Source organism: Pristis pectinata, chromosome 22 (assembly GCF_009764475.1).
Source record: "Pristis pectinata isolate sPriPec2 chromosome 22, sPriPec2.1.pri, whole genome shotgun sequence".
Lineage (NCBI taxonomy): Eukaryota > Metazoa > Chordata > Chondrichthyes > Rhinopristiformes > Pristidae > Pristis > Pristis pectinata.
The window spans coordinates 15664538-15690799 of NC_067426.1; the positions used below are offsets into that span (position 1 = coordinate 15664538).

Genomic DNA, 26262 nt, shown 5'->3' on the forward strand with positions numbered 1-26262 from the left:
ATTGAAAAATCTCAGCATGTGGACTAACAGCTTGGCCTCAGCAGTGCTGGAAAGGGAGATATATAAACTTCCAGTCACAGACTGTAACTAATATGTTGTGGCGAGCTATTCATTTTGCATTCATTTTTTGTGTTTTTTCCTATTCTTTATAGTTAGAAATCATAACCTTTATTTTGGCCAGTGTAAGCCCATTGCTTCTTTTGGAAGATACCAGAATTCCCCCACTAGGGGGTAGGTTTCAATGTCTACAGTCGCTAAGTAATAAAGGTTGAGCATATTTACATCTAATTTCAACCAACATTACTTGATGGTAGGTGTTACCGATTTTTTTGAATATTTTCACACCACGTGATTAAAAATCAGAAAATCTATCATCTTCCATCCCAAGTAATGCGAAAGTAGTATATCTTGGTAAAAAGAAAGAAGAAGAAATAAAAATGAAAGGATCCAATTCTAAAAGGGGTGCAAGAACAGAGAGATATGTGGGTATATATGCATAATTTGCTGAAAGTGGCAGAGCAGTTTGAGAAAGTAATTAAAAATGTACACAGGCTCCTGACTTTATGAATGGAAGGGTAGGATGTAAGAGCAAAAAATTAATGATGAACCTTTATAAAAATCACTGGCTGTGCCATGGCTGGAGTACTGTGTCCAGTTCTGGCTACAATACTTTGGAAAGATGTTAAGGCTTTGGGAGGTCACAGAAGAAATTTACCAAAACGATTCCAGGGATGAAGGACTTTAATTATTTGGGCAGACTGAAGAAGCTAACAGATGCTCATGTAGGAACAGAAGAGATCTGATAGAGGTATTAAGATCATGAAGAGTAGAGACAGAATAGATAGAGAGAACCTGTTCCCTTTGGCAAAGAATCAGAATTAAGGACGCAGATGAAGGACAAAAAACTAAGCTAATGTAAGCAAAAAAATCTTTTCACACAAGTGGATAGGGACTGGAATGGGCTGCTGGAGTTAGTGGACGTAGATTCAACAATAACATTCAAAGGGGAGTTGGATAAGTATCAGAAAGGAAAGAATTTGCAGAGCTTCTGGGAAGAGGGTGGGGAGTGGAATGATGTTGCATTGTTCTTGTATAGAACTGGTGCAGACTGTTAGTTGAACTATCTGTAGCAATTATGATACTTTTCAATAATCACAAAATATCTTGTACTTAAGAAAAAGAAGCAAAAGTGGGCTATTCAATAAGGTGATGGTTGTTCATTTACTTTAATGCTGCTGTCCTGCACTTAACCCCCTTCCCGCTGGGTGATGCCACTTTCCCGTACTCTTATTCCAGCTCTCTCTGTTATTCTGTTATGTCACTTTAGCATTTCTTTTTGCATTACTTCAGTTTGCACTACCACCTTTGAACCATTCTGCTGGTTTTGCACTCATCATGTATTTATTGTAGTATTTATTATTACCATGCATACTGTTTACTCTGTGAGCTTCATGCAAGCAAGGAATTTCATTGCACCTTGGTGGATATGACAATAAATTAATCTGAATCTGTATCTGAACCTTTATTCCCATTGATGGTCTTAATATCCAGAAATCTATGGATACACAGGTACAATAAAAGGTTCTCATTTATCCTCTATAATGAAGTCAATGACAATGATTAAAACAACCACAAAATAATCCTAACACTAATTATCAATCACAGAAGATTTTTCATTGCCTGAAATTAATTAAACTCTCCAGTGAACCCAAGGGGTACAGTGAAAAAGCAATCATAAAAACACAGTATTCAAATTACCTGCACAAACAGAATATCAAGCTGGTTTTCTTATAACAGTGTATTCATAACATGCTATCAGACCATAGTTTCATAACATTGTATAATTAAATCTTTAAATTCTTTAATTCTTGCATTTTGTCAGCAGTCCTCATAGGTTACTCATGGTCCTGACTAGGACCTGATTTGTGATATATATCTTGTTCCATTTTATTTGGATCAAATCCACAGGGTAAAGAAATGTATCCATCTCAGCTGTTTTGGTCGTTTGTTTCTGATGGAAATTAAGCTCAGTGTCTTATCTTTGACCTTGATGGTGGCAGCTGGATGTCTCCATCTTCACCTTTGAGTTAGGCATCTATAAGGTCAACTTCACAGCTGGGGCACACTTCTGATCAGTTGGAATCCTGAGAACCATATCGAGAATCACTCTATTGTGGAGCTCATGCACAACCAGAAAAAGTTATTGATGGGAACAGTGAAAAGTGCAAGAATTCTTCAGCTTATAAATAGACAAGGTACACCAGGTACATTGGAGTTTGACTCCGTGTACAGGAATAAAGAGTTATTATAATCCATTGCTTGGACCACAGATCAAGGAATTAAACTTGGATTGTGGAGTCTGTGGGAAAAGCAAGGAGAAATGATAAAATGAACAATAGGCATATCCAGGAAATCATATTCGTGATAATTGTATCCAAATCTCAGAAGTCTGGATGCTTTTAAATGACCTGTTTGTTGTGAAGGAGCTTCAGTCCTGATGAGGTTGGGACTTACGTGGCAGCTGTACAACCAGTCACCTAGAATGGAAAAAAACACAGACTTGATTTTTAGAAGTGATGTGACCACCATTGGTATCAAGGTACGTTGGGAAGGACTGACAACTATGATCAAGAGGAATACTAATATCTCCACAGTCAGACCCAAATCTTCACCATCTACTGGGACAGCCCACCTGACATCCTATTTCAGATATTTGAGGGTGAATGAAGCATGTCAAAGAACACAACTTACTGGGAAGGCCAAGTCTGTCAGTTCACTCCATGCTGGATTCCAAGGCATTGGAGATTGTAGGACAAAGGATTAGGGGAAGATAAGGTTCTTTTTAAAATTATTTTTTCTTTAATGTTCTTAGTTAGTTATAAGTGATAGATGTTTATAATTAACTTTAATTATTTCAATTTTTATTTATTATTTAAATTAATTACCTCAATTTTAATAACTTTTTAAATGTCTTTGAATATTTCTTAGAGATTTTACAGCCAGCAAGTTTCCACCCTGATATTTGCTGGTTTCAAAGCTGGTCAGGGTGTTTCGGGGCAGGACATCCTCACTGTGCCACTGGAAGGCCTGTGAAAATATAACTGATCTCGGTGATGCAGGAAGGCCGAAGGGATAACAAGAAACCCGTGATTCGATTAAATTTAGTTCCTTCAATAGTGCTGCACAGAGAATCAGAACCGAAACACCTACCAACTCCTTCTTTCTTATTCCATAAGGCAATTGTGTTTTTAAGGTCATTGAGTTATTGTGGCATTGCTGCAGTCTGTGTGGTGATGGTAGAGAAGGCAGGTATATGGCCAAGTGACAATGAAAGAATTATATATTTCTTTATCAGGACGGCATATGATTTGGAGGGGAACCTGCAACTTGTGGCATTCCCATGTGCCTGATGCTTTGTTCTAGATGGTGTTCAGCTTCTTGAGTGTTATTGGAGCTGCAAATATCCAGGCAAGTGGAGAGTATTCTGTCAAACTGTAGACTAGTGCTTTATGGAGGGTGGATAAGATTTGGTGAGTCAGGAGACAAGACATGCTATAAAACTCTTTTAGCCTAATTTTGTGGTACAGTTATTCATATGAAGGATCAAGTTGACTTTCTAGTCATGGTTACTCTCAGGATTTTGATCCTGGGAATAGCAGCAATAACACTGGTAAGGTGGTGAGATACTCTTTTGTTGGAGACGATCATTGTCTGGCCCTTGCGTGGAGAAAAATCCATTCGAAAAATGAAAAAAAACACTGTGTATCTCCATGTCCAACTTTATGATGGTGATAAGCTCATTGGTGAAGCAGCTGAAGATAGTTGGGCCTAGAACATTAGTCTGAAGAATTCCTGCCAGAATATCTTTGGCTGAGATGATTGATTTCCAAAAATCACAGTCATCTACATTTGTGCAATGCATGATACCATTCAACTGAGAGATTTTCCTCAATTCCTTGCCTTTGCTTTTACCATGCTCCTAGATGCCACATTCAGTCAAATGCTGATGGAAGTTAATGGCAGTTAATCTCACCTCATTGCTAGAATTCAGCAGCATTTTCCCTACTTGTCCCAAAGCTGTAATAAGTTCAGAACTGAGTTGTTTCAGGCAAAACCTAAGACTGGCATCTGCGAACAGATTATTGTTAAGTGCCAGGTAATAGTCCTGTCCATGTTAGCATTCATGAGTTTACAGATGGTGAAGTGTAGACCAGAAAGACAGTAAATGATAAGCCAGATTGGAACTTTGTGAACAGAACACCACTGGACAATTATCCACCTTGTTGGTTGATCATCAGTGTTATTGTTCTAGTGGAACTGATTAGCTAATGGTATTGCTTCCATTGGAGCAGAAGCCTTCAGATTACACCCAAGAAGTTGTTGGAGCCCACAGCCTTTGCCTTTGACCAAAACACCATCTAAGGTTATTAGATGTACAATATTCCATCTATCTCTTGCTGTCCACTACTGATAGAACAGATAATTTTCATTATCGTGATATAATCTTCAAAATTCCATGATAATATCTAAACCTTAATCATAATCACCATCACATTTAGAAGATTAATTCTGTCAGTAAGACCAGTTCAATGTCCATTATTATGCTCAAGTTCCTCACTATCTTGCAAGATCAATATCTTTAACATTTGTCAATCACACTAATTTCCTCATTCTCCATGAATCAGGTCCAAATGCTCTTCATTCACTATTAGGCTGCGTTACCTGCTTTCTATAAAGACACTTGTCTTTCAAAAAGACTCCAGCACTACCCTCATTCAATAACGGTTTACAATCTGTCCTTCCTTCAATAAGATCAAAATTGTACCATTGATGATAAAGAATTTTTTCCACTGTATCAGATGAGTTTTATTATGTCCCACCTTCTCTTCCAAGGAAACAGTGAGTGAAGAAAGTTTTGAATATGGGGAAGGAGATCCTGGATTGACCAGATCAGAATCAAAAGACTGAAGAGGATGAATTTCAGTTTACTCAGAAAGAACTGAGGAAGGTATGTAACCTGGTCGGCATCCGGCTCTACCACAGTGCTAATGCCTTGATTTATGAGGTTCCTTCATGGGGCAGGAGATCGTCCAGAAATTGGTCAAAGCAGAGGAATTGTACCTGGTGAATGCAGTGAAACTCCACCTGACATGTTGTAACTAAAAATGGTATTTGCTTTCTTCAAACTCATTGTTGGTGTTTTCACTTCCGATTGTGATAGAGAGTGTTGTGGGAGTACCTCACCAGAAGAACTGCAGCAGTTCAAAATGGTAGCTTGCCAACACCTTCTCAAGGGCACTTGGGGCTGGGCAATAAGCTGGCCTTGACAAATAAAAGAATCAGGTTCTTCTATGTTCAAAATAATTTCTTCCAAAATATGCATTTGGCTATAGAAAGATTGCTCACCACAACACAGTTGGAAATTAATTTACAATTTATACGTTAAGAGTCTTGTTGATAATAGAAGTTACAGAAACGGTAAATTACACTTGAGGCAGATAAATGTGGTTGGTAATTAAAGGCCTACCATTTGGTTTCAAAGAAAATAGCAGACACCGAAAGATGTGTGACAAAGGAAATAATCAGCACCTGACAGTATTATAAAAGGAATAATAGACACCTGTCAATACGGTACATATGAAATAGTCACCTGAGAGTGTGTACATACAGGATTCAGACCTGTCCCTGCATTCAAAATAAAGCCTCGAACCCCATGGTTTGCTGCTGGATCATATCAGCAGGCAGGAGGTCCACTTTTTAATTTAATGGCTGCAGGTAAATTTATCCCTTATTTTGTGATTAAGTAGACTTCAATAATATGGCTTTACAGGCTTGTGAATGACCAAAAGCAATGAACACCAACTGTGTGTTTAATAGTTGGGAGCACTCATAGTTAAGCCTTATATTGGTCATGCTCAAAAAAACTGTATTAAATTCATCCAATGTGACTTCCCTTCATGAAACCATGCTGAAGTTTGTTTAATCATTCTTTGTTACTGATTACTTTATTTAAAAAGATATTATAACTCTCTTCATTTCATCAAATTTTAATCCTTTTAGTTAACCACTTTCTTGATAGAGATTTTAGTTCTCAACAGAATGTATATCCACTGAGAATATTGAAATATTTATTTAAATACTTGTCCTTTTTTTGTCTACTGAGAAATCTTCTATCTTCCCAATCTACTTTGGCAATATTTTGTTTTATTTTAATTCAAATAGTGGAAAGCTTACACTGGGATTATTAAACAAAACAGAAAATGCCGGAATCCCTCAACAGGTCAAGGAGCATCTGTGGAAAGAGAAACTGGGCTAATGTCAAAACTGGGGAAAGTGAAAAAACAAAGTTATTTAGGTTGCACACAGAAGGTAGGGGCAGGTGGATAGGTCAAAGGGAATATTTCTGACAAGATGAGGTCAGGGTCACGACTGGGATAAGCTGGTGATGAAGTTATCTGGTTGATAGGATAATGAAGAAAGTTAGAGAGAAAGAACACAAATAGGTGAATTGCTGCTTCACCTGGAGGGATAGTTTGGGTCTATGAATTAATTTGCAATTTTTCTAATCCGGTGTATTGTATTCAGTGTTCATTATGTGGACTCCTCTGTACTGGAGAAACCAAATGCAGATTGGTTGATCACATTGTGGAGCACCTGTGTTCAATCTGCAGCAGCGAAACCCAAGCTTCCAATTACCTTCCATTTTAATTCTTCAACTAACTCCCACTCTAACCGACAGGTTTTGAGGTCTCCTGTACTGTTGTAACGAGGCCCAATGAACAACATTTCAACTCCCACCTGGCACATTGCTGCCTTTCGGACTCAATATTGAATTCAACAGCATCAGGTAATTCACTTTTTCTGTCTATATCAGAATTAGTCAATTCTGTTGTAGGTCATCCATCTGTAATATTAACTCAGTATTTTTCTTTCACCATTAGTATGGCCTGATCAACTGAACATTTTCTATACTCTAGTTCACAGCATTTCTGTTCCTTTGTTGTTTCAATCTTTCCAACTGTCCTCATATAACAGCTTTTTCAATCCTTTATTTGTGTTTTTTTTAACTACCTTCACTAACCTATCAACCAGATAATTTCATGAACAGCTTATCCCTATGACAAGCTTGGCCTCAACCCTATCAAATATGTTCCCTTTATCCTATCCATGCTCACCTTCCCCCCCCCCCCACTGCACCCATCACCACCACCACTCTCTCAACTTAAAACTAACTTTGTTTTCTCTCGTTCCCATTTCTAACAAAGAGTCTTTGCCAAGTGATAGCTTTTTCCGCATCTCTTCCACAGATGCTGCCTGACCTGCATTTTCTGATTATTTCTGTTTTTATTTTCATTTTCTTTTCTGATTTTAGATTTCCACCTCTGCATTTTTTTATTTTGATTTTTCATTACTGGCATTACTGATGTCTCATTACACGAGGACTAAAACTATCTCTTTCCTGGTTGATTCCATGAGATATTCATCCAGAAAACTTTTCCAACTGCTCTCTCTGAACTTGTCCACCAGATATTTTTGTTTAGCTCAGTCTATCTGAAAAATAAATTTCCCTAATTTTCATTGCATCCCTCTTTCAATAAGCTTCCTCTTACTGCTTGATTCTCTGACCAACTGTGCTTCTGGTTTTAAAGAGCCAGTTAAAGCAATAGTCACCAATGTTTTTTGAATTGTTCTTTTCACATACCTCCACCTAGATTAATTCTACATCCTGTTCTCCAGGGTCAGCTATGCTCTTCTTATCCTTTTCTTATCATCACTCCACCCTCCACACACACATTTGCTTACGCCTCTTCCTTATTGTTTGGCCTTGTTTGTCAAGCACTCTGGAATATTTAACTGCCACTTTGGTCTCCATGCAAGCTGGACCCTATCATGGTTAGTAGAGCAAACCCATTTGTAACCGGTACTGCTAACAGCCCATCTATGTTCTTGAAAATACTCCCTGTAGTCAGATACAACATATTTAATTTGAATTTTTCTCTATTTTCTATCAATTGAATTTAAATGGTGTATACTATGCCTATGCATTGCCAAGGGTGAGGACAGGAATTTAAATTGGATCACTTTTGGAGAGGCAAATTAAACAGATACATTTTATATATATCTGTGCATGCACACTCACTGTTTATATACATCTTTGGCAAGATCTAATTGGTTTACTATTGTCACATATTGTCACATACACCAAGGTACAAGTGAAAAACTTTGTTTTGCATATTATCCATACAGATCATTTCACCGCATCAGTACATCGAGGTAGTACAAGGGGAAAAGCAATAACAAGTTTTAAGAAGACATTCCTGGCATTCCTTGTATTTATAAGTTGTACATACTAGCAGTCTGTTTACTCTGACAGCAGTGTTGTGGGTGACACAGTGGTGCATCTTGTAGAGCTGCTGCCTCACAGCTCCAACAAACCAGGTTTGGTCCTGACCCGCTGTGCTGCCTATGTGGAATTTGTACATTCTCCTTGTGACTGCACGTGTTACCCCTGTGTGCCTTGGTTTCCTCCCACGTCCCAAACATGTAGGTTGGTAGCTTATTTTGGCTGCTGTAAGTTGCCATGATCTGTACATGAGTGGTAGAATCTGGGTGGAGTTGATGCGAATGTGGGCAGAATAGTTTACGGGGAGAGTGGGAGAATGGGATTGTTCTGTGAGCCAACCTGGACATAATGGGCCACAATAGCCACCTTCTAAATGGAAATAATATGAAAACGACAGCCTGGGATGAGTGTGCTGATAGTTTTGGCCAGCTGTCCATTAAAAACTCTTGATTCTTCTCTTCTACATTCCCACCTAGCAAGCAACTGTTCCCTCTATCAAATCTTATCGCTACATCAATCTTACTCAACCATTTCCTGCCATTGATTAACTTCATACAAATCCTCCCCAATCACGGTGGCATGGTGGTGTAATGAGTAGTGCAGCTGCCTCACAGTTCCAGTGACCCAGGTTCAATTCTGGCCTATGTGTCTAGAGTCTGCATGATCTTTGTGCAAACACGTAGGTTTCTGCCAGGAGTTCGTTTCCTCCCACATTCCAGAGATTTGCGGGTTGATAGGTAAACCATTCACTGTAAGTTACCCCTTGTGCAGTGGGTGCAGGAGAATTAGTGCGGTAGGAGAGAGAGTAGGCGGTAGGGAAACAAGTGGGGGAATGGGATTGATCTAAGAGTTAGTGTGAAATTGACAGCCCAAATAGCCTCCATCTACTTCATAGAAAATGTTGGAAATATCTGTGGACATTGATGTTCATCAATTACCTCCACTCTCAAAAAGCTATTTATTTCACAGGATGTAGGCAATGTTCCAGCCTTAATTGGGTCAGTTAGGATACAATTCCTTCATTTACAAAAGTTGTAAACAACTCAGGCACATCACTGAACTCTGTTGCACTCCACTTAAAGTGTTGACCTATAATTCTTCCTCTTCTTTAGTAGCTCGTTCTCGTTCTAACAGTCACATAGCATCTGCAATTTTCTTTTACATTTCCATTTACTGGTCCTTTACTATTCTGGACAAATGAAATCCAGAATAGCATTGAAATGTAAAAGAAAATTGCATTTGCTGAAAATCTGAAATAAGAACAGAAATTGCTGGAAACACTCAGCAGGTCAGGCAGCACCTGTGGAGAGAGATGGCTCTGGGCCCCCAACTAATAAACAAAGGCAGGTTTCTTGTCCTAATCATTTCTGCGGACCAACCTTCGCCCTTCTCCGTGAAGTTGCATGTTGACTTTCCTCCTCAGCTGAGGTAAATGACCTGAGAATGGATTCTTCCCGCGTCCTATGGAAACCCAAATGAACTTTCAGCCAATTTGTAAGAGTAAGTCGAACATCACGCAGGCTCAACGATGGACGTGCCTTCCACTTAATTGCTGAAGGGCAACACTCTGCTCTCTCTCTCCATTCCCCCCTCTGACCGTTCCTCCTCTCTCTGTGCTTCTTGTTTTCTCTTGATGTCTACTTTTCCCTCTCTTCCACCTCTCTCTGTGGTTGTTACTACACCCCTCTCCCCCTCCCTCCATTCTCCCCCCTCCCTCCCTCCCTCTCTCCCTCTCCCCCTCCCTCACCCCCTCCATCTCCCTCATCCCCTCCCCCCTCCCTCTCTCCCCTCTTTCCCTCCCCTCTCTCTTCCCACTCTTTCATCTCCCCCTCCCTATCCATCTCCCCCTCCTCCCCCTCCCTCTCTCCTCCTCCTTCCCTCCCCTCTCCCTCTCTCCCCTCTCCCTCTCTCCCTTATTCCCCCCCCTCCCTCCCCCCCCCCCCCCCCCCCCCCCCTCCCCCCCCCCCCCCCCCCCCTCCCCCCCCCCCCCCCCCCTCCCCCCCCCCCCCCCCTCCCCCCCCTCCCCCCCTTCCCCCCTCCCCCCCCCCCTCCCCCCTCCTCCCCCTTCCCCCCCCCCCCCCTCCCCCCCCCCCTCCCCCCCCCCCCCCTCCCCCCCCCCCCTCTTATTCCCCCTCCCTCCCTCCCTCTTAGTCCCCCCTCCCCCCCTCCCTCCCTCTAGTCCCCCCTCCCCCTCCCTCCCCCTTATTCCCCCCCTCCCTCCCTCCCCCTTATTCCCCCCTCCCTCCCCCTCCCCCCTTATTCCCCCCTCCCTCCCTCCCCCTTATTCCCCCCCTCCCTCCCTCCCCCTTATTCCCCCCCCCTCCCTCCCCCTTATTCCCCCCTCCCTCCCCCTTATTCCCCCCCTCCCTCCCCCTTATTCCCCCCCTCCCTCCCCCTTATTCCCCCCCTCCCTCCCCCTTATTCCCCCCTCCCTCCCTCCCCCTTATTCCCTCCCCCCTCCCTCCCTCTTATTCCCTCCCTCCCCCTTATTCCCTCCCCCCCCTTATTCCCTCCCCCTCATTCCCTCCTCCCTCCCTCCCCCCCCTTATTCCCTCCCCCTCATTCCCTCCTCCCTCCCCCCCCTTATTCCCTCCCTCCCTCCCCCTTATTCCCTCCCCCCTCATTCCCTCCCTCCCTCCCTATCCCCCTCAGGATCTCGAGGGCACACCTTTGCTCCAGGATTGACACTGTAAGCAGCCAATGGGAGAGCCGCTGCCGCCTACCTGTGAGTGACGAAGCAGGCGGAAACGGCTGAAGTTTGGGGGAAGGTCGCCAGGAGTTCGGGTGTGTCGGAAAGTTGTCGTCCACGGCTGCAGTTTTCAGTTTTGTGGCTGCTCCGGGTGCAGGAGATGGAACCGATCAACACCTGGAGTCCGCGCAGGGTTTCGCTGTGGCTACAAGGTGAGATCGGGATCGGCAGAGAGTGAGTGAGGGACGAACGAGGAAGTGCGCGAGTTTTCTTGCACCAAACACTCCTCTATTAAGGAACCCGACCGCTGTGTTTTATTAACCGTCGCGATCCATTTCAGGGTCGGCGCTCCCTCAGAAAGAACGGTGAAGAGGTTTACAATGGGTAGATGGTGTAATTCCCTTCTCGCAGGTCTGTAACCTGAGCCTTTTTATTTAGCAAACTTCCAAGGTTGGAGTGTTCATGTTGTTTATTGCTACATTTACACATGTTTATAATATAGAACAAAACCCAGCACATTCAGGTAACAACCTCAATGTCAGCAAAAGGAAGGAGCTAGTGCTGGACTTCAGGAAGCTGGGTAGAGTACACGCTTCTGTCAGTATCAGTGGTGCTGAGGTGGAGGTGGTTGAGAGCTTCAGATGTAAATATCACCAACAGTTGTCCTGGTCCAGCCACACTGACGCTATGACAAAGAAAGCACACCAATGCTCTACTTCCTCAGCAGGCTAAGGAAACTTGGCATGCCCCAATGACTCTTGCCAATCTTTTACAGATGCAGCATAGAAAGCATCTTGCCTGGATGCATGACAGTTTCATATGGCAACTGCTCTGGCAAAGACAGCAAGAAATTGCAGAGAGTTGTGAATATGGCCCAGTCCATCATACAAACTAGCCTCCCCTCCACTGACTCTGACTATACTTCTTGCTGCCTTTGGAAAGCAGCCAACATAATCAAGGACCCCTCCTACCCCTGTCAGAAGATACGAAAGCTGAAAGTATGTACCACCAGACTCAAGGACAGCTTCTATCCTGCTGTTATCAGATTCTTGAATGGACCTCGTGTTAAAGATGAACTCTTGATCTCTCAATCTCCCTCATTGCAACCCTTGCACTTTGTTTTCCTGCACTGCACTTTCTCTGTAGCTGCAACACAAAATGCAGCATTTTGATTTCTTTTTACTACCTCAATGTACTTGTGTATGACATGATCTGCCTGTATGGCACACAAAGTTTTTCACTGTATCTTGGTACATGTGACAAAAAAACCAATATCATACATTGCATCCAGAGGAAGTTGCTCACCTTGGCCAGGACTGACATTTCCAGGTTCTCGTGGACTCTTCATCTGGCCACCTTTGGGTTTCAGTGGACAAGCAGGTGTTGAACAAGAAATTGACAGTAGTGTGACCTATCCAGTACTTAAAAGCATAGCACCTGCTGGCTGCAGGACCATATGAGATGTTTACTTTGGAACTGTATTCACCATTGGAGTTGGATAAAGAAGTGAAAGAGTTCAATATCTTCAGTTTATAATGCTGATATCCCAACCATATTGTGGAATCGACCTTTATCAAGATTCTAGCTGCAATTATGGCATTTATTTACAGTCCTTCATGTAGCAAAACTGCCACCAGGAGTTCATGATGTTATTGGCTTTGAACCTATGGTGGTCTGTATTTCTATGTCTGTGGGCCAATCTGTTCTGTCTTCCAGTGCTCAGAATCTGAAGTTTGTGTCACCAGGGGCTGTAGGTTTAAGGAAATTCTAGCTGGCAACAGGCAGCATTGAAAGGCTAAATGTCGAGGATGACATAAAGGAGGATGAATCCAATCTAATCAATCATGAGCAAGAGACTACAAAAACATTTGGTCATAACCTTCTCATTTATGTTTGTCAAAATTGTTTGAGAGATCCTACTTACTGGCTTGATCCATATATTCTCAACAGAGCTGAATTCCAGAAGTGATTGATTGACCTCAATATTAAGACCACACTTTGCCGTGTGATTTCAATAAGCCCTAATTCAATTGAAGTCAGGAGGAAATAAAGGTGTAATTCCACTGACTGAAGTCGTACCTTGCATGAAGAATCATTGTGGGTTGGAGACCAATCACTTCAGCTGCTGGCTTAACCACTTTCAGCAGTTTCAAAAAGTAGGCTTTCCTTCACCATGAGAAACTCAAAATGCAGATGTTTGTTAACTCCCTATCTGATAGGACTGTGGGTATATCTTCACCAGAAGGACAGCAGCAATTCAAGAAGATAACTGAATACCACCTTCTCGGGCAATAAATGCTGGCTCTTGCCATGATGCCCATATCCTGAAAATTAATAAATAATGGTTGTAATGTTCAGTTTCTCTTTTCAAGGTCTAGTTCCATGTGCAGCCATACTTGTAACATTCAGTTTTGGCAGAAGAGTAGCAAGTGAAGTTTATGGTGCACAGGTATAAGCAGTGATGCTGACAACATATAGTGTGACCAACTCCCCTGGATCTCAAATTACATTCTGAACATCATTGACTATGAACTCAATGTAGCCTACTGGCTGAAACAATCAAGTACAAGTATGTGCCACATTCCAATGGCTTGCCACATGGTTTCCCAAAGCCATTCCATCAACTACAAGGAAGAAATAAATCAGGAGGATGATGGACTATTCTCCACCTACTTCAATGAATACAATCCAATCTCACAGAAAAAAAACTCCAGGGACAGAGCAGCCCACTTGATTGGCACCTAATCTATCTAAGCATTTGTACTCTCCACCACCTATTCACTATGGCAGAAGACTTTATCATCTGTAAGGTACACTAGCAATGTACCAAGACTGCCTCAACATTACTTCACAAATCTCCTGCCACCTGAATGACAAAGGCAGCAGTCACCTGTGCATCGTCACCTCTTGTGTGTTCTTCTCCAAATTGCACACCAACCTGATTTGGAATTCTTGTTGTTCTTTATCATCTGATTCAAACTTCATGAGCTCCCTACCCAATAGCATAGTGGGAGTATCTTCATCAGAAGGACCACAATAATTTGGTGTTATTACCTTCTTCAAGAGCAATTAAGTGCCAGTTTTGTTAGTAATGCTTATACCTGGTTAATGACTAAACAAAAAGCTAAAGAAGGCCTTATGGACCAAAAGCAGGATATGGGTTATATGACATTGCAGTGGCATGGATGGCGTTAATTATATTTTTGAAACCTGAGTACGTTCACTAGAATTTAAGATTCTGAAAGGGGAAATGGGATAGAATAATGTAGTTTGACTATTGAGAAAGCATTTCATTGATGGTGTGTAAGAGATTGTCTGCAATTCTGTGTAAGAAGCTTTCCATAATTTCTGGGTGAGGTGTGACCTTGTAAATTCATCACATTGTCTGGAAACAGTTAAATGTCAGAGCCAAAAAATAACCTTTTGGAGCAGATACATGCTGGAGTTCTGCACATTTTTGACCTTCTTTTATAAGTCTCTATTTATACAAATCCAACATAGCTGACCTCCTACATTTGAGATGATTAAATATATTTTTCCAGTCTTGGGTTTGCTTGGTTGTCTTCATAACAGCACTTTGTCAGTTGTGTAGTTGGCAATAATGAGATGTTACCTGAGGGAAAAATGTTATTTTGTCATTGTAAGACCCCTCCTGATTTAGAATTCCCTGATTGGAAGCGGGAGTCAAGTTGAAGAACTGCATCAGAGATGTGAAGGCTTGCAAGCCAAATCCTTGGAGGTGATCTATCATTTTAACGTTGTTTCTTTTGTGGTTCAGAGCAGAAATGTTCAATTGTATGTAGATCATGGTCAATCAGTCATCAGCACCACCCATAAACTACATGATTCATAATACAACATATTCATAATGGGCTGTGGCTGTGCAGGGAAGACCAGCATTTTATTGTCTATTCCTATATGTCCTTGAGAAGGTATTATTCACCACCTTGAAACAATATAGGCCTTGTGGTAAAAGTAGTTCCCACAGGGCTGTTGGGTTGGATGTTCCAGTATTTAGACCCAGCAACAATGAAGGAATGGTGATTGTGATTCCCTTCTGTGTGGTGTGTAACTTGGAACTTGGAACCTGCAGGAGGAGCCAATCCCTTGGTGCCCTTTCCTTCAAGGTCACAGAAGTTTGAGATTGGAGGGTTCAGTCAAAGGTACCTGTCGAGTGGATGATATCCACTGCAACCACAGTGCAGTTCTGAGGAAGGGTCCATGACCTCAAACATTAGCTACTATCTCTTTCCACAGATAATGCTTGACTGGCTGAGTTCTTCCAGTATTTCTATCTTTTAGATTCCAAGCACCTGCAGTTTTGTTTTCCAGAGTGTACCAGATATGGAGTGAGCTGATATTGAGAGTGATGGATAAGGTGCTTTGTACTGGGCTTCATTCAAGAAGTGGACAGAGTTTCTTTCTCTTGGTGCCTTTAGAGGATAGAATGGCATAGGGAAGTCAGAAGGCAAGGCAATTGCTGCAGGATACTTGGCCTCTAAACTGAGTTTAATACAATGCAGTTTTGGCGACCTAGTTATCTAGGGATTGGTGGAAAGTTGGAGGACCAGTGGTAGTGCTGGAGGAGCAGGATAGCAGAAACAATTATAACTATCTGGAGGATAATTGAAGTACATTTCAGTTGGTTTTATTTGGAGAATGTGTATCATTGCAGTCATTGGCAACATTCTCAAAATAATGTAAGAAATGGATGGTTAATCCTGGTAAGTTAATGATTGTGACAAAGGTTTAAAATACAGAGGACATGGGTTTTAAAAAGTTACAATGAGGGAGGCTTGCTGAATCTCTTGCAACACAAACTATCAGAATTGGGGCTGAACTATTATAGATGGACACTGAGTAGCTCACTTGCATCTAGGCTAAGAAACCTCCTGTTTCTGGAGAGATGCAGGTTTGAAGAATACAGTGAGATCTCCTTGGCTTCCCCCGCTCTAAAATTGTTTCTGTTCTCCATCTTAACAAGGATCCTGAGTGCCAAGGGTTCCATAAAGTTCTACTGTGTCTGTAAGAGTAGAGTTTCATCAGTATTAAAAAAATGTAATATTTCTCTTTTCCTTCTAACTCCCAATGTTGCTAGAATCTACGCTGGCCTTTAAGTGTGTCCATTCAGTTGTGTGGAGAGTAAAACAGTTCCATCTTGAAGATATTTGGCCTGCATTTTGTACCATGCTATCATCCCGAAGCTGTGGAATTTGCTGTGCGGCTGATTGTATCATGTGTCCATGCTTCCTGCTACAAAATATACAAACATTAGAATATAAAGCACTGCCACTGGGTTCTTCAAGCACATGATATAATGGCTGTAGTAACAACAATATAAGTGAATGCAAAACTTGAGTGTAATTTCATTTTCTTAAAGTTTCCTAATAGCTGCTTAAAATATCTATTGCATCATTAGTAAGTTAAGGAGAAACAGGAAGTTGTTAGAAGCTGCATTGCTTTTGGACAGTTTCTTTTATACACAGTTCTGTGCAGGTGTTTCTGGTAGCCCTTGAGGTTCCTGAGATTTAGCCAATGCTTCATTGAAGGGGATTTCACACAAGTGCCTGCATAGTCCTTCCTCCTCCTCACCACCACCCCACTCCACTTCTTCAAAGACACCACTAACCATCTAAAGCAGAAAGATTTAAACTGATGACTCAGTTTTTTTTCTGTGAATGGTGATGGAGGGGCTGCCTTATCCAGCAGATTCATGGCCAATGCAAACAAAAACATTAAGGTGTCAATCAGACAACTTGGTGAGGATTCTGGCATGAAATGCTTGTTTATTGAATCAGATTTATTATCACCTGACATTTGATGTGAAATTTGTTGTTTTGCAGGAGCAGTACAGTGCAAAGATATAAAATTACTATAAATTACAGAAATAAATTGTGCAAAAAAAAAAGAATAATGAGGTAGTGTTCATGAACCACTTCAGAAATCTGAAGGAGGAGGGGAAGTAGCTGTACCTGAATTGCTGAGTTTGGGTCTTCAGCCTCCTGTATCTCCTCCCTGATGTTAGTAATGAGAAGAGGGCATGTTTTGGACATTGAGGGTTCTTGGTGATGGACAATGCCTTCTTGAGGCACCATCTCTTGAAGATGTCCTCGATGGTGGGGAGGATTGTGCCCGTGATGGAGCTGGCTGATTCTACAATTGTCTGGAGCCTCTTGCAATCCTGTGCATTGGAGCCTCCATGCCAGGCTGTGATGCAAACCAGTCAGAATACTCTCCACTGTACATCTATCAAAATTGCAAGAGTCTTCGGTGACATTCTACTCCTCAAACTTCTAACAAAGTAGAGTGGCTGGCATGCCTTCGTGATTGCATCAGTGTGTTGGGCCCAAGATAGATCATCTACGATGTGATGGCCAGGAACTTGAAGCTGCTCACCCTTTCCACCACTGACCCCTCAATGAGGACTGCTGTGTGTTCTCCTGACTTCCCCTTCCTAAAGTCTGCAGTCAATTCCTTGGTCTTGCTGACGTTGAGTGTGAGGTTGTGTTGTGACACCACTCAACCAGCCAATCTATCTCACTCTTATATGCCTCGTCATCACTATCGGAGGTTCTACCAACAACAGTGGTCTCATCAGTGAATTCATAGATGGTGTTTGAGCTATGCTTAGCCATGCAGTCATGAGAGTAGAGCAGTGGGCTAAGCACGCATCCTGAAGTGCGCCTGTGTTGGTTGTCACCGATGAGGAAATGTTATTACCAATACACACTGTGATCTCCCAATAAGGAAGTTGAGGATCCAGTTGCAGAGGAGGTACAGAGGCCCAGGTTTTGAAGTTTGGTGATTAGTACTGAGGGATGATGGTGTTGAACGCCAAGCTATAATTGATAAACAACAGCCTGACATATGTTTTGTGGTTGTCGAGGTGCTCCATAGCAGAGTGTATTAGAAAGCTTCTACTAATAACAAAATAAACTTCCAATCATGGCCCCAATATTGTTATTGACTAATACAATTTAACTTTGTTATGACTTGGGATTTTTCTAACATTTTCCTTCGTGCAAATGACGAGCTTCTGCAGACAGTGTCACTGCAACTTCAAACAGGTTTTCTCCTTCTCTGCCAGCTGAGACTGAGACTGTGTAATAAATTACAACAGTAGGCAACTGAAGTGAGTCTCGTTGTTAAAGTGCTGGCAAACATATGGCATGTGGAAATATTCACTGCTGGGCAGGTTTGTACAAGTTAGACCAAAAATCTTATAGAATGTATTCATAATTTGAAATGACTCAAACAGCAGTCACTAAACCAACATACTTCTAATTGGTCCAGTTAGTTGACTGTATCCCAGAGTGCCTTTAAAATGACATGGCATTTGGCATTCTATAGGGATTGCTTTGATATCTACTAGTCGACCCTCTGAGATGTAATGACTTAGCAATTTTCTGGAATTCCTCCCTTCTGCTGAAGTCATACAAGTATTCCTAAACTGTGTCCTGGAGTTTATGCTATTAGATCTTTTCTGCATGATTGTAGATTCAATTTCACTGAGATCTACACACCCCTACATGAAGCAAACAGAATTAATGGCTCTTGAATGCTCGGATCATAGAATATCGTGAAAACTGATTAGTAAAAGTGCTTCTTCCCTATGATGCCAAGTTCTGTCTAATCAATAGTAATGATTGGCCTCAGGTTGACCATTTCTACACCAGATCTCTCAATGCAGGAAGCAGTATTTTCCAAATTATTAGTTCATATTCAGTTTAGTCCAATCTTCCTATTATTTCCTTGCTTATTACAACACACAATAGGTTCCTCTGGTCCATGCTTCCTTTCAATGAAGCAATCCCATTAGTTCCATTTCCCTTTAGCCCATCAACTCTACTTAATTCTTGCTGCCACTTGCTTACAAAAGGGGTAATTTGCACTAACCAAGTGATGTACCAGCACATATGAGAAGAACCAGAACACTTAGTGGAAACTCACACTGTTAAGGGGAGAACATGCAAACTCATACCTAAAGAGTCAAAGATAAATAATCTATCAGTAATGTACAAGCTGCACAATGTTACCTGTCTGAATATTTTTCTCTTGAGCATCTCATTGCTAAAACATAAGCATTGTATTGATGTAAATCTGATTTTTTTTTTAAATTGTAAAAAACATACAATGGGGTAACTGAGTGCTTGGTGGCATTGCCACAGAATAAAATGGTTGTCTCCTGAAAAGATGTAGCTACCAGACTGCATCTGAGTAAATGGTGAAAGATCAACACAAGAATACTACATGACCTCATTCTCACCAATCTAGAGCCAAAAGAAACTGCAGATGCTGGAAGCTGGAGCAATGAAATATCTGCTGGAGGAAGTCAGCAGACTGTACAGCACTTGTGGGGGTACTGACAGCATTTTCCACCCCTGCAGATGCTGCTTGACCCCACTGAGTTCCTCCAGAAGATTAGTGAGAAACAATCTAATTGTTGCAGATGCACCTCTCCTGAAATATTGGTTAGGTGTGACTGACATACAATTGTTCTCAACATCAAATCCTTTCTTCTCTGTGAAGGTAATCTTCTATCATGCTAAATGAGATCAAAAGATCTAGCACCTTAAAGTGGGCATCCACCACCATCAGAATTATATTCCAATGTAGTCTGTATCCTTGTGCCCCATTGTTTCTCTCATTGTGCTACTGCCATTAAGTCAGAGAACCAGGTTCAATGAAGAGCTGATCTGATTGTATACAAATTCAAATTAGCAGAATCACCATACAATAAATAGAGCAAAGCAATCTGACCACTAATGATCAAGTTAAGCTCTGTGTCCTATGAACACTAATTCAAAGTGGACAATTAATTGTTAAGGGAGGAGAAGGCTCCATGGATATCCACATCCTCAATAATGCAAAGCCCAACTTGAATGCCAGAACAAAGTCAATGATTTTCCTCAATCTCCTTGAGGCCCCCACTATCCACAAAGCCAGTCTTTGGCCACTTGAGGTCACACTAGTGATGTCAGCTTAGTGCACTGGATATAACATTATGTAATGGGGCTAAAGAATCTTTTGGATATAGTGTTGAAGATGTGCTCCATAACTAGCTGCTCGTCCAGCCCATGTTGTTCCAGTACAGCTAACCCCCTCATCAATTTGATAATGTGGAAAATTGCCCCGATGTGTCCTATCAACAAAAACAGAACAAATGCAGTTTGGCTAATTGCTGTCCATTAGCCCATTCCAAATTACCAACAAAATGATGATAACAACATGAAAAACACGTGATGATGCTGGAGGAACTCAGCAGGCAGGCAGCATCTGTGGAGAAAAGCAGGAGGTCATCATTTTGGGTCAGGATCCTACCTTCAGGGCTGAAGATAGGAAAAGGGGAAGCCCAATATATAGGAGGGAAAAGCAGAGCAGTGACAGGTGGACAAAAGAGGGGAGGCAGGGTGGGCACAAGGTGGTGATATATGCAGGTAAGAGATAGTGATAGGAGGTGTGGGGGAGGAGGGGAGAGTAGATTCACCGAAGGATGGGTCAAAGGTAAGGAGGGGGAAAAAAAGGGGTAGAATAAAGGAGATAGGGAAGAAAGGAAGAGGTATAGTGGCGGAAAGGGGTGTGGGGATTACTTAAAGTGGAGAATTCAATGTTCCTGCTGTTAGGCTGCAGGGTTCCAAGATGGAAAATGAGGTGCTGTTCCTCCAGTTTGCGCTTGGAATTCTCCTGGCAGTGGAGGAGAACGAGACTGACGTATCTGCGACAGTGTAGGAGGGGGCGTTGAAGTGACTGGCAACGGGGAGATGCAGATTGCGGTTATGGACAGAGCGCAGGTGTTCTGTGAAACGGTCACTTATTCTGCGTTGGTCTCGCCAATGCAGAGGAGGCCACACTTGGAGCACTGAATGCAGTAGATAATATTAAGGGAGGTGCAGGTGAATCTCTGCCTCACCTGAAAGGACTGTTTGGGTCCCTGGATGTAGATGGAGCTGGTGTAGGGGCAGGTGTTGCACCTATGGCAGGGGCAGTGGGAAGTTCCTGGGGTGGCTGTGGGATGTGTGGCGGGAGGGGGGAAGAAAGGCGTGAACGAGGAGTCGTGGAGAGAGCGGTCCCTGTGAAAGGCAGAAAGGGGTGGGGGGAGGGGAAGATATGCTTGGTGGTGGGGTCCTGTTGGAGATTGTGGAAGTGGCGGAGAATGATGTGTTGGTAAGATGAAATGGGGACCCTATCCCTGTTGGTCTGGGAGGGGTGGGGGTGAGAGCAGAGGTGTGGGAAATGCCAGAGATGCAGGTGCGAGCTCTCTCGACCACAGTCGGAGGAAGCCCCGTTAGAAAAGAAGTTGGATGTCTCGGATGTCCTTGGGTGGAAAGCTTCTTGGGAGCAAATAAGGCGGTGGTGGAGAAATTGAGAAAGAGGGATAACATCCTTGCACGAGACAGGGTGGGAGGAGCTGTAATCGAGGTAGTTGTGGGCATCAGAAGATGTTGGTGGATAAGGAATCTCCTGAGATGGAGACAGAAAGATCGAGGAAAGAGAGAGAGGTGTCAGAGATAGTTCAAGTGAATTGGAGAGCAGGGTGAAAATTTGTGGCAAAATTTATGAAATTGTTAAGTTCCACGTGGGTGCAAGAGGTGGCACCAATGCAGTCGTGGGGAGAGAGTTGAAGAATGGGGCCGGAGTAGGCTTAGAACAGAAACTGTTTCAACATAGCTAACGAAGAGGCAGGCATAGCGGGGACCATGTGAATGCCCATGGCTACACCCTTTGTCTGTAGAAAGTGAGAGGAATCGAAAGTGAAGTCATTTAGGCTGAGGACAAGTTCAGCCAGGCAGAGGAGAGTTAGTGGAAGGGGACTGGTTCTGCCTCTGGTCAAGAAAGCAGTGGAGGGCGGTGAGGCTTTCATGATGGGGAATGGAGGTATATAGGGACTGGACGTCCATGGTGAAGATGAGGTTGTGCGTGCTGGAGAACTTAAAGCTATGGAAGAGTTGGAGCGCGTGTGATGTGTCACGGATGTATGTGGGAAGGGATTGGACTGGGGGGACAGGATGCTGTCCAGGTACGGGGATATGAGCTACAAACCCACTGACACCCACAGTTACCTCGAGTACAACTCCATCCACCCTGTACGCGATCCCTTTTTCTCAATATCTCTGTCTCTGCCTCATCTGCTCCCACGATGACGCTTTCCACTCCAGGACATCCGAGGTGTCCAACTTCTTAAGCTAACCATGGCTTCCCCCGACTATGGTCGAGAGAGCTCACACCTGCATCTCTGCTCTTGCTCCCATCTCTCCCAGATCCAACAGGGATAGGGTCCCCATTTCATCTTACCAGCTTGCGTATCCAACACTTCATTCTCTGCCACTTCTGCCATCTCCAATGGGACCCCACCACCAAGCATATCTTCCCCTCCCCACCCCTCTTCTGCCTTTCGCAGGAACTGCTCTCTCCACAACTCCTAGTTCACTCCTGTCTTCCCCCCCCCCCCCCCCCCCCCCCACATATCCCACAGCCACCCCGGGAACTTTCCACTACCCCTGCCATAGGTGTAACACCTGCCCCTACATCACCTCCATCCAGGGAGCCAAACAGTCCTTTCAGGTGAGGCAGAGATTCATCATCTACTGCATTCAGTGCTCCAAGTGTGGCCGCCTCTACATTGGTGAGACCAAACGCAGACTAGGTGACTGTTTCGCAGAACACCTGTGCTCTGTCCATAACTGCAATCTGTATCTCCCTGTTGCCAGTCACTTCAACTCCCCCCTCCCACACTATCACAGATATGTCAGTCCTCATCCTCTTCCACTGCCAGGAGCATTCCAAGCGCAAACTGGAGGAACAGCACCTCATTTTCCATCTTGGAACCTTACAGCCTAATGGCATGAACATTGAATTCTCCCACTTTAAGTAATCCCCACAACCCCCAACATGCCTCTTTTTTTTTTTCCCTTTCCTAGCCTCTCCCTCTTTTTCTACCCCTTTTTTCCTCTCTCCTTACCTTTGACCCATTCCCCTGGTGGATCTGCTCTCCCCTCCTCCCCCACACCTGCCTATCACTATCTCTTACCTGCATCTACCTATCACCATCTTGTACCCACCCTACCTCCCCTCTTTTGTCCACCTATCACTACTCTGCTTTTCCCTCTATATTGGGCTTCCCATTTTCCTATCTTCAGTCCTGAAGAAGGGTCCTGACCTGAAACATTGACTGACTGCCTGCTCTTCTCCACAGATGCTGCCTAGCCTGCTGAGTTCCTCCAGCATCATCATGGTTTTCATCTAGATTCCAGCATCTGCAGTCCTTTGTTTCTTCAGTGATAACAACATGTTCACTAATGTTTGGTTTGAGTTGCATTAAGGCCACATGCTTCAAACTGCATTTAGCCACAGTCCAAATAAGGGTAACGGGTAAACTTGAAGAGAGGAGAGAGTGGTTGCTGTTGACATCAACGCAGTGTTTGACTCTGTATGCTATAATCGAAGACTGATACAACAAAGTGAATCCAGGAGAAATCTGTTCACCAAATTCGTAGTTGGCATAAAGAAAAATAGTTGTGATTGCTATAAGTCAATAATATAAGTAACAGGATATAACAAGCATCAGCTTGTCAGGGTTGTATCCTTTGCCCAGACATCTTTAGCTACCTTATAAAAGACCTTCTGTCCAAAATAAGAACAAAATGGGAAATTGTTTGTAGTGATTGTAGGTACAATATTCTGTTTGTAATTCCTGGTTAATGATATAGTTCATGCCCTCATCCAGCAAGATCAGAACAAGATTTGGCTGTGGGGTAGTAAGTAACATGTATCATTCACAGCAATAAAACATCAGGCTGTGCTCTTCTTCAGCAAGGGAAAGGATCTAGCCTCACATTAACATTCAATGGCACTACCATTACTGAATTCCACACCATCACTGACCTGATCAAAAATATGATTGGATCAGCCTCATAAAGACTGTGCCAGGAAGTCCAGGTCAGAAGCCAGGTGTCCTGCAAAGTATAACGTGCCTCTTGAGTCTCCAGAACCTTTTCATCATTCATACCTCATACTTGCCTGAATGCACTGAGCTCCAGCAATTATATCGAGGACAAGGAAAACCTCTTGATTAGCACCCTATGCATTGCACTAAACATTCATTTACATCACCCACAATGTAGTGTAATTGAACTGTGTACCATCTGCAAAGTAAGTATAGCATCTTATCAAGGTTCTCCAAACCTCTGACTTCTGCCACCACTCAGAAGGATAAGACCAGTAACTGCTACCATTTGCAACTTCCAATCCAAGTTGAACATCATCCTGACCTGGAGCTATGTTGCCATCCCTTCAGCACTGTAACAAATCCTGGAACTCTTATCAGCATTGTGAGAGTATTATCAACTTAAGGCCTGCATTAGTTGAAGTAGATAGCACTTAAGAATATATATTAAATGCTGCCCTTGCTGGTGGCACCCAAATCCAGTCACTGATCGAAAAAATATCTGCTCCCAGTACCTCCTGAACACCATGTTGATCAAGTGTTATTTAGATAAATGTATTCTCTTTGTATTCCCAGTTGCTATCCCAGTTAAAAATAATTAAACATGTTTTAACCTTTCTGCATGCACAAGACATGTGATTCAGATACATAAAGGCGTGTCTTCTGCATGCACATTCCCTTCCATTATTGAATATTCATGGCATTTTGCTTTGTAATCTTTTGGAAAATTGGCCTAATAATCTCCAAGCATATGTTTCTGTTTGGCATTTGGAATGCATCTTACAGCTGGGTTATCACCACTTTTAAAGGCACACATGCAAAATCAACTTCACAGATAATCAGACAAGCTCCATTTTGTCAGTAATACGTAACACTGCTACAGTACATTGGGACAAATAATGAGTAGCATAATTTTTCTGAAACAGAAGGCTAGCTCCAGAGAAAAAGGAAAATGCATGATTTCTTGGACAGAATTTAAGAATAGGAGCTGTTGAAAGGTTGGCCCATCATTACTTGAAATAAATGCTAATTTACTACCATACACTCTATAGGACTGTAGAGAGATAAATAATTGAACATAAAAGAGTAATGAGTGGGGAAAACTGAACACAACTTGCATGAAGCTGAGAGCAAATACCTTTCCTGATCCAAGATACTGACTCACTGCTGGGAAAGAGTTTTCCTCCCTTGCATGTTTTCAGGCTGCTAAGTGAGAATAGTATTTCCCTGCTTAACTGAAATTTTATTTTAACCTTTTTTTTTCCTCTGCCAACAATATTAGATCTTCTGGTGTAAATCACTTGACATTGTACCAATTTATAAGTGTATCCCTGGTATATTAAAAATTGTCCCATAAGAAACACGGAATCAGTCCAAATATCAGATTGCCTCAGCAAAGAGTTGTTTTGTCAGACTAGGAAAATTGTTTGCTCTGGAGTCTTGAATATAAATATTTATACGTAAGCTTGGCTCAGTTGGTATTATGCTTCCAATGAGCCAGATGTGAGCAAATAATTGAGTGGTAACGTAGTCCAGTGCAATGGGATTCATAAGGACCTACCAGTGATGATGAGGAAAGGCAAAATAGTTCCGAGTCAGAAAGACCTAGGACTCGGAACAGAACGTTCAAGTGGTGGTGCCCCTGTGCCTGATATCCTTTTCCTTCTTGGTGGTAAAGGTTGTGGGTTTGGGAGGTGCTGTCAAAGTAGTAGTGAAATGCATCTTGTAGATGATGCACACTGCAGCCACACTGCTGGTGGTGGAAGGAATGACTATTTAGTTTCATGGAAGGGAGTACCAATCAAATAAGCTGCTTTGTTTTGAATGAATGTACCGAACAACATTGCTGCAATAAACTATCCCATTGTTGTTGGAGATGCACTCATCAAACAACTGGAGAATATTCCATCCTTCTCCTGATGTGCATTATAGATGGTGCAAATACTTTGCGGTGTCATGAAGTGATTCACTTGATACAGGATATCCAATCTCTGACTTTCTCTAGTAGCCACAGTATTCATGGAACTGGTCTCGTTGAGCTTCCGATCAATGCTGATATCCAGCATGTTGATGGTGCAGTTTCTTGGGGATGATCATGACATTGAATATCAAGGCCAGATGGGTAGACTTGCTCTTTTGGAGGTGTCATTGCCTGGCATTTACTGTGGCTGAATGTTGTTTTCATAATTCATGCCTGAATGTTATATAGATATTAGAGCAGAGAATGGTGCCTGGTCTATTGTGTTTCCTTCACCCAACATTACAGGAGTTTAAACATCAGAAAGC

General features: G+C 42.6%; 1 protein-coding gene across 2 annotated transcripts in view; it reads left to right on the forward strand.

Moving 5' to 3' along the window:
* The first annotated feature begins 11091 nt into the window (after positions 1-11091).
* cnksr1 (connector enhancer of kinase suppressor of Ras 1) overlaps positions 11092-26262 on the forward strand; it is a 67919-nt gene continuing 52748 nt past the window's right edge. For both annotated transcript variants that reach the window (XM_052036359.1, XM_052036360.1), the window contains exon 1: positions 11092-11245. In XM_052036359.1, coding sequence (XP_051892319.1) covers positions 11194-11245 — 52 coding nt within the window. In that variant the 5' untranslated portion in view covers positions 11092-11193. The remainder of the gene's footprint in view (positions 11246-26262) is intronic.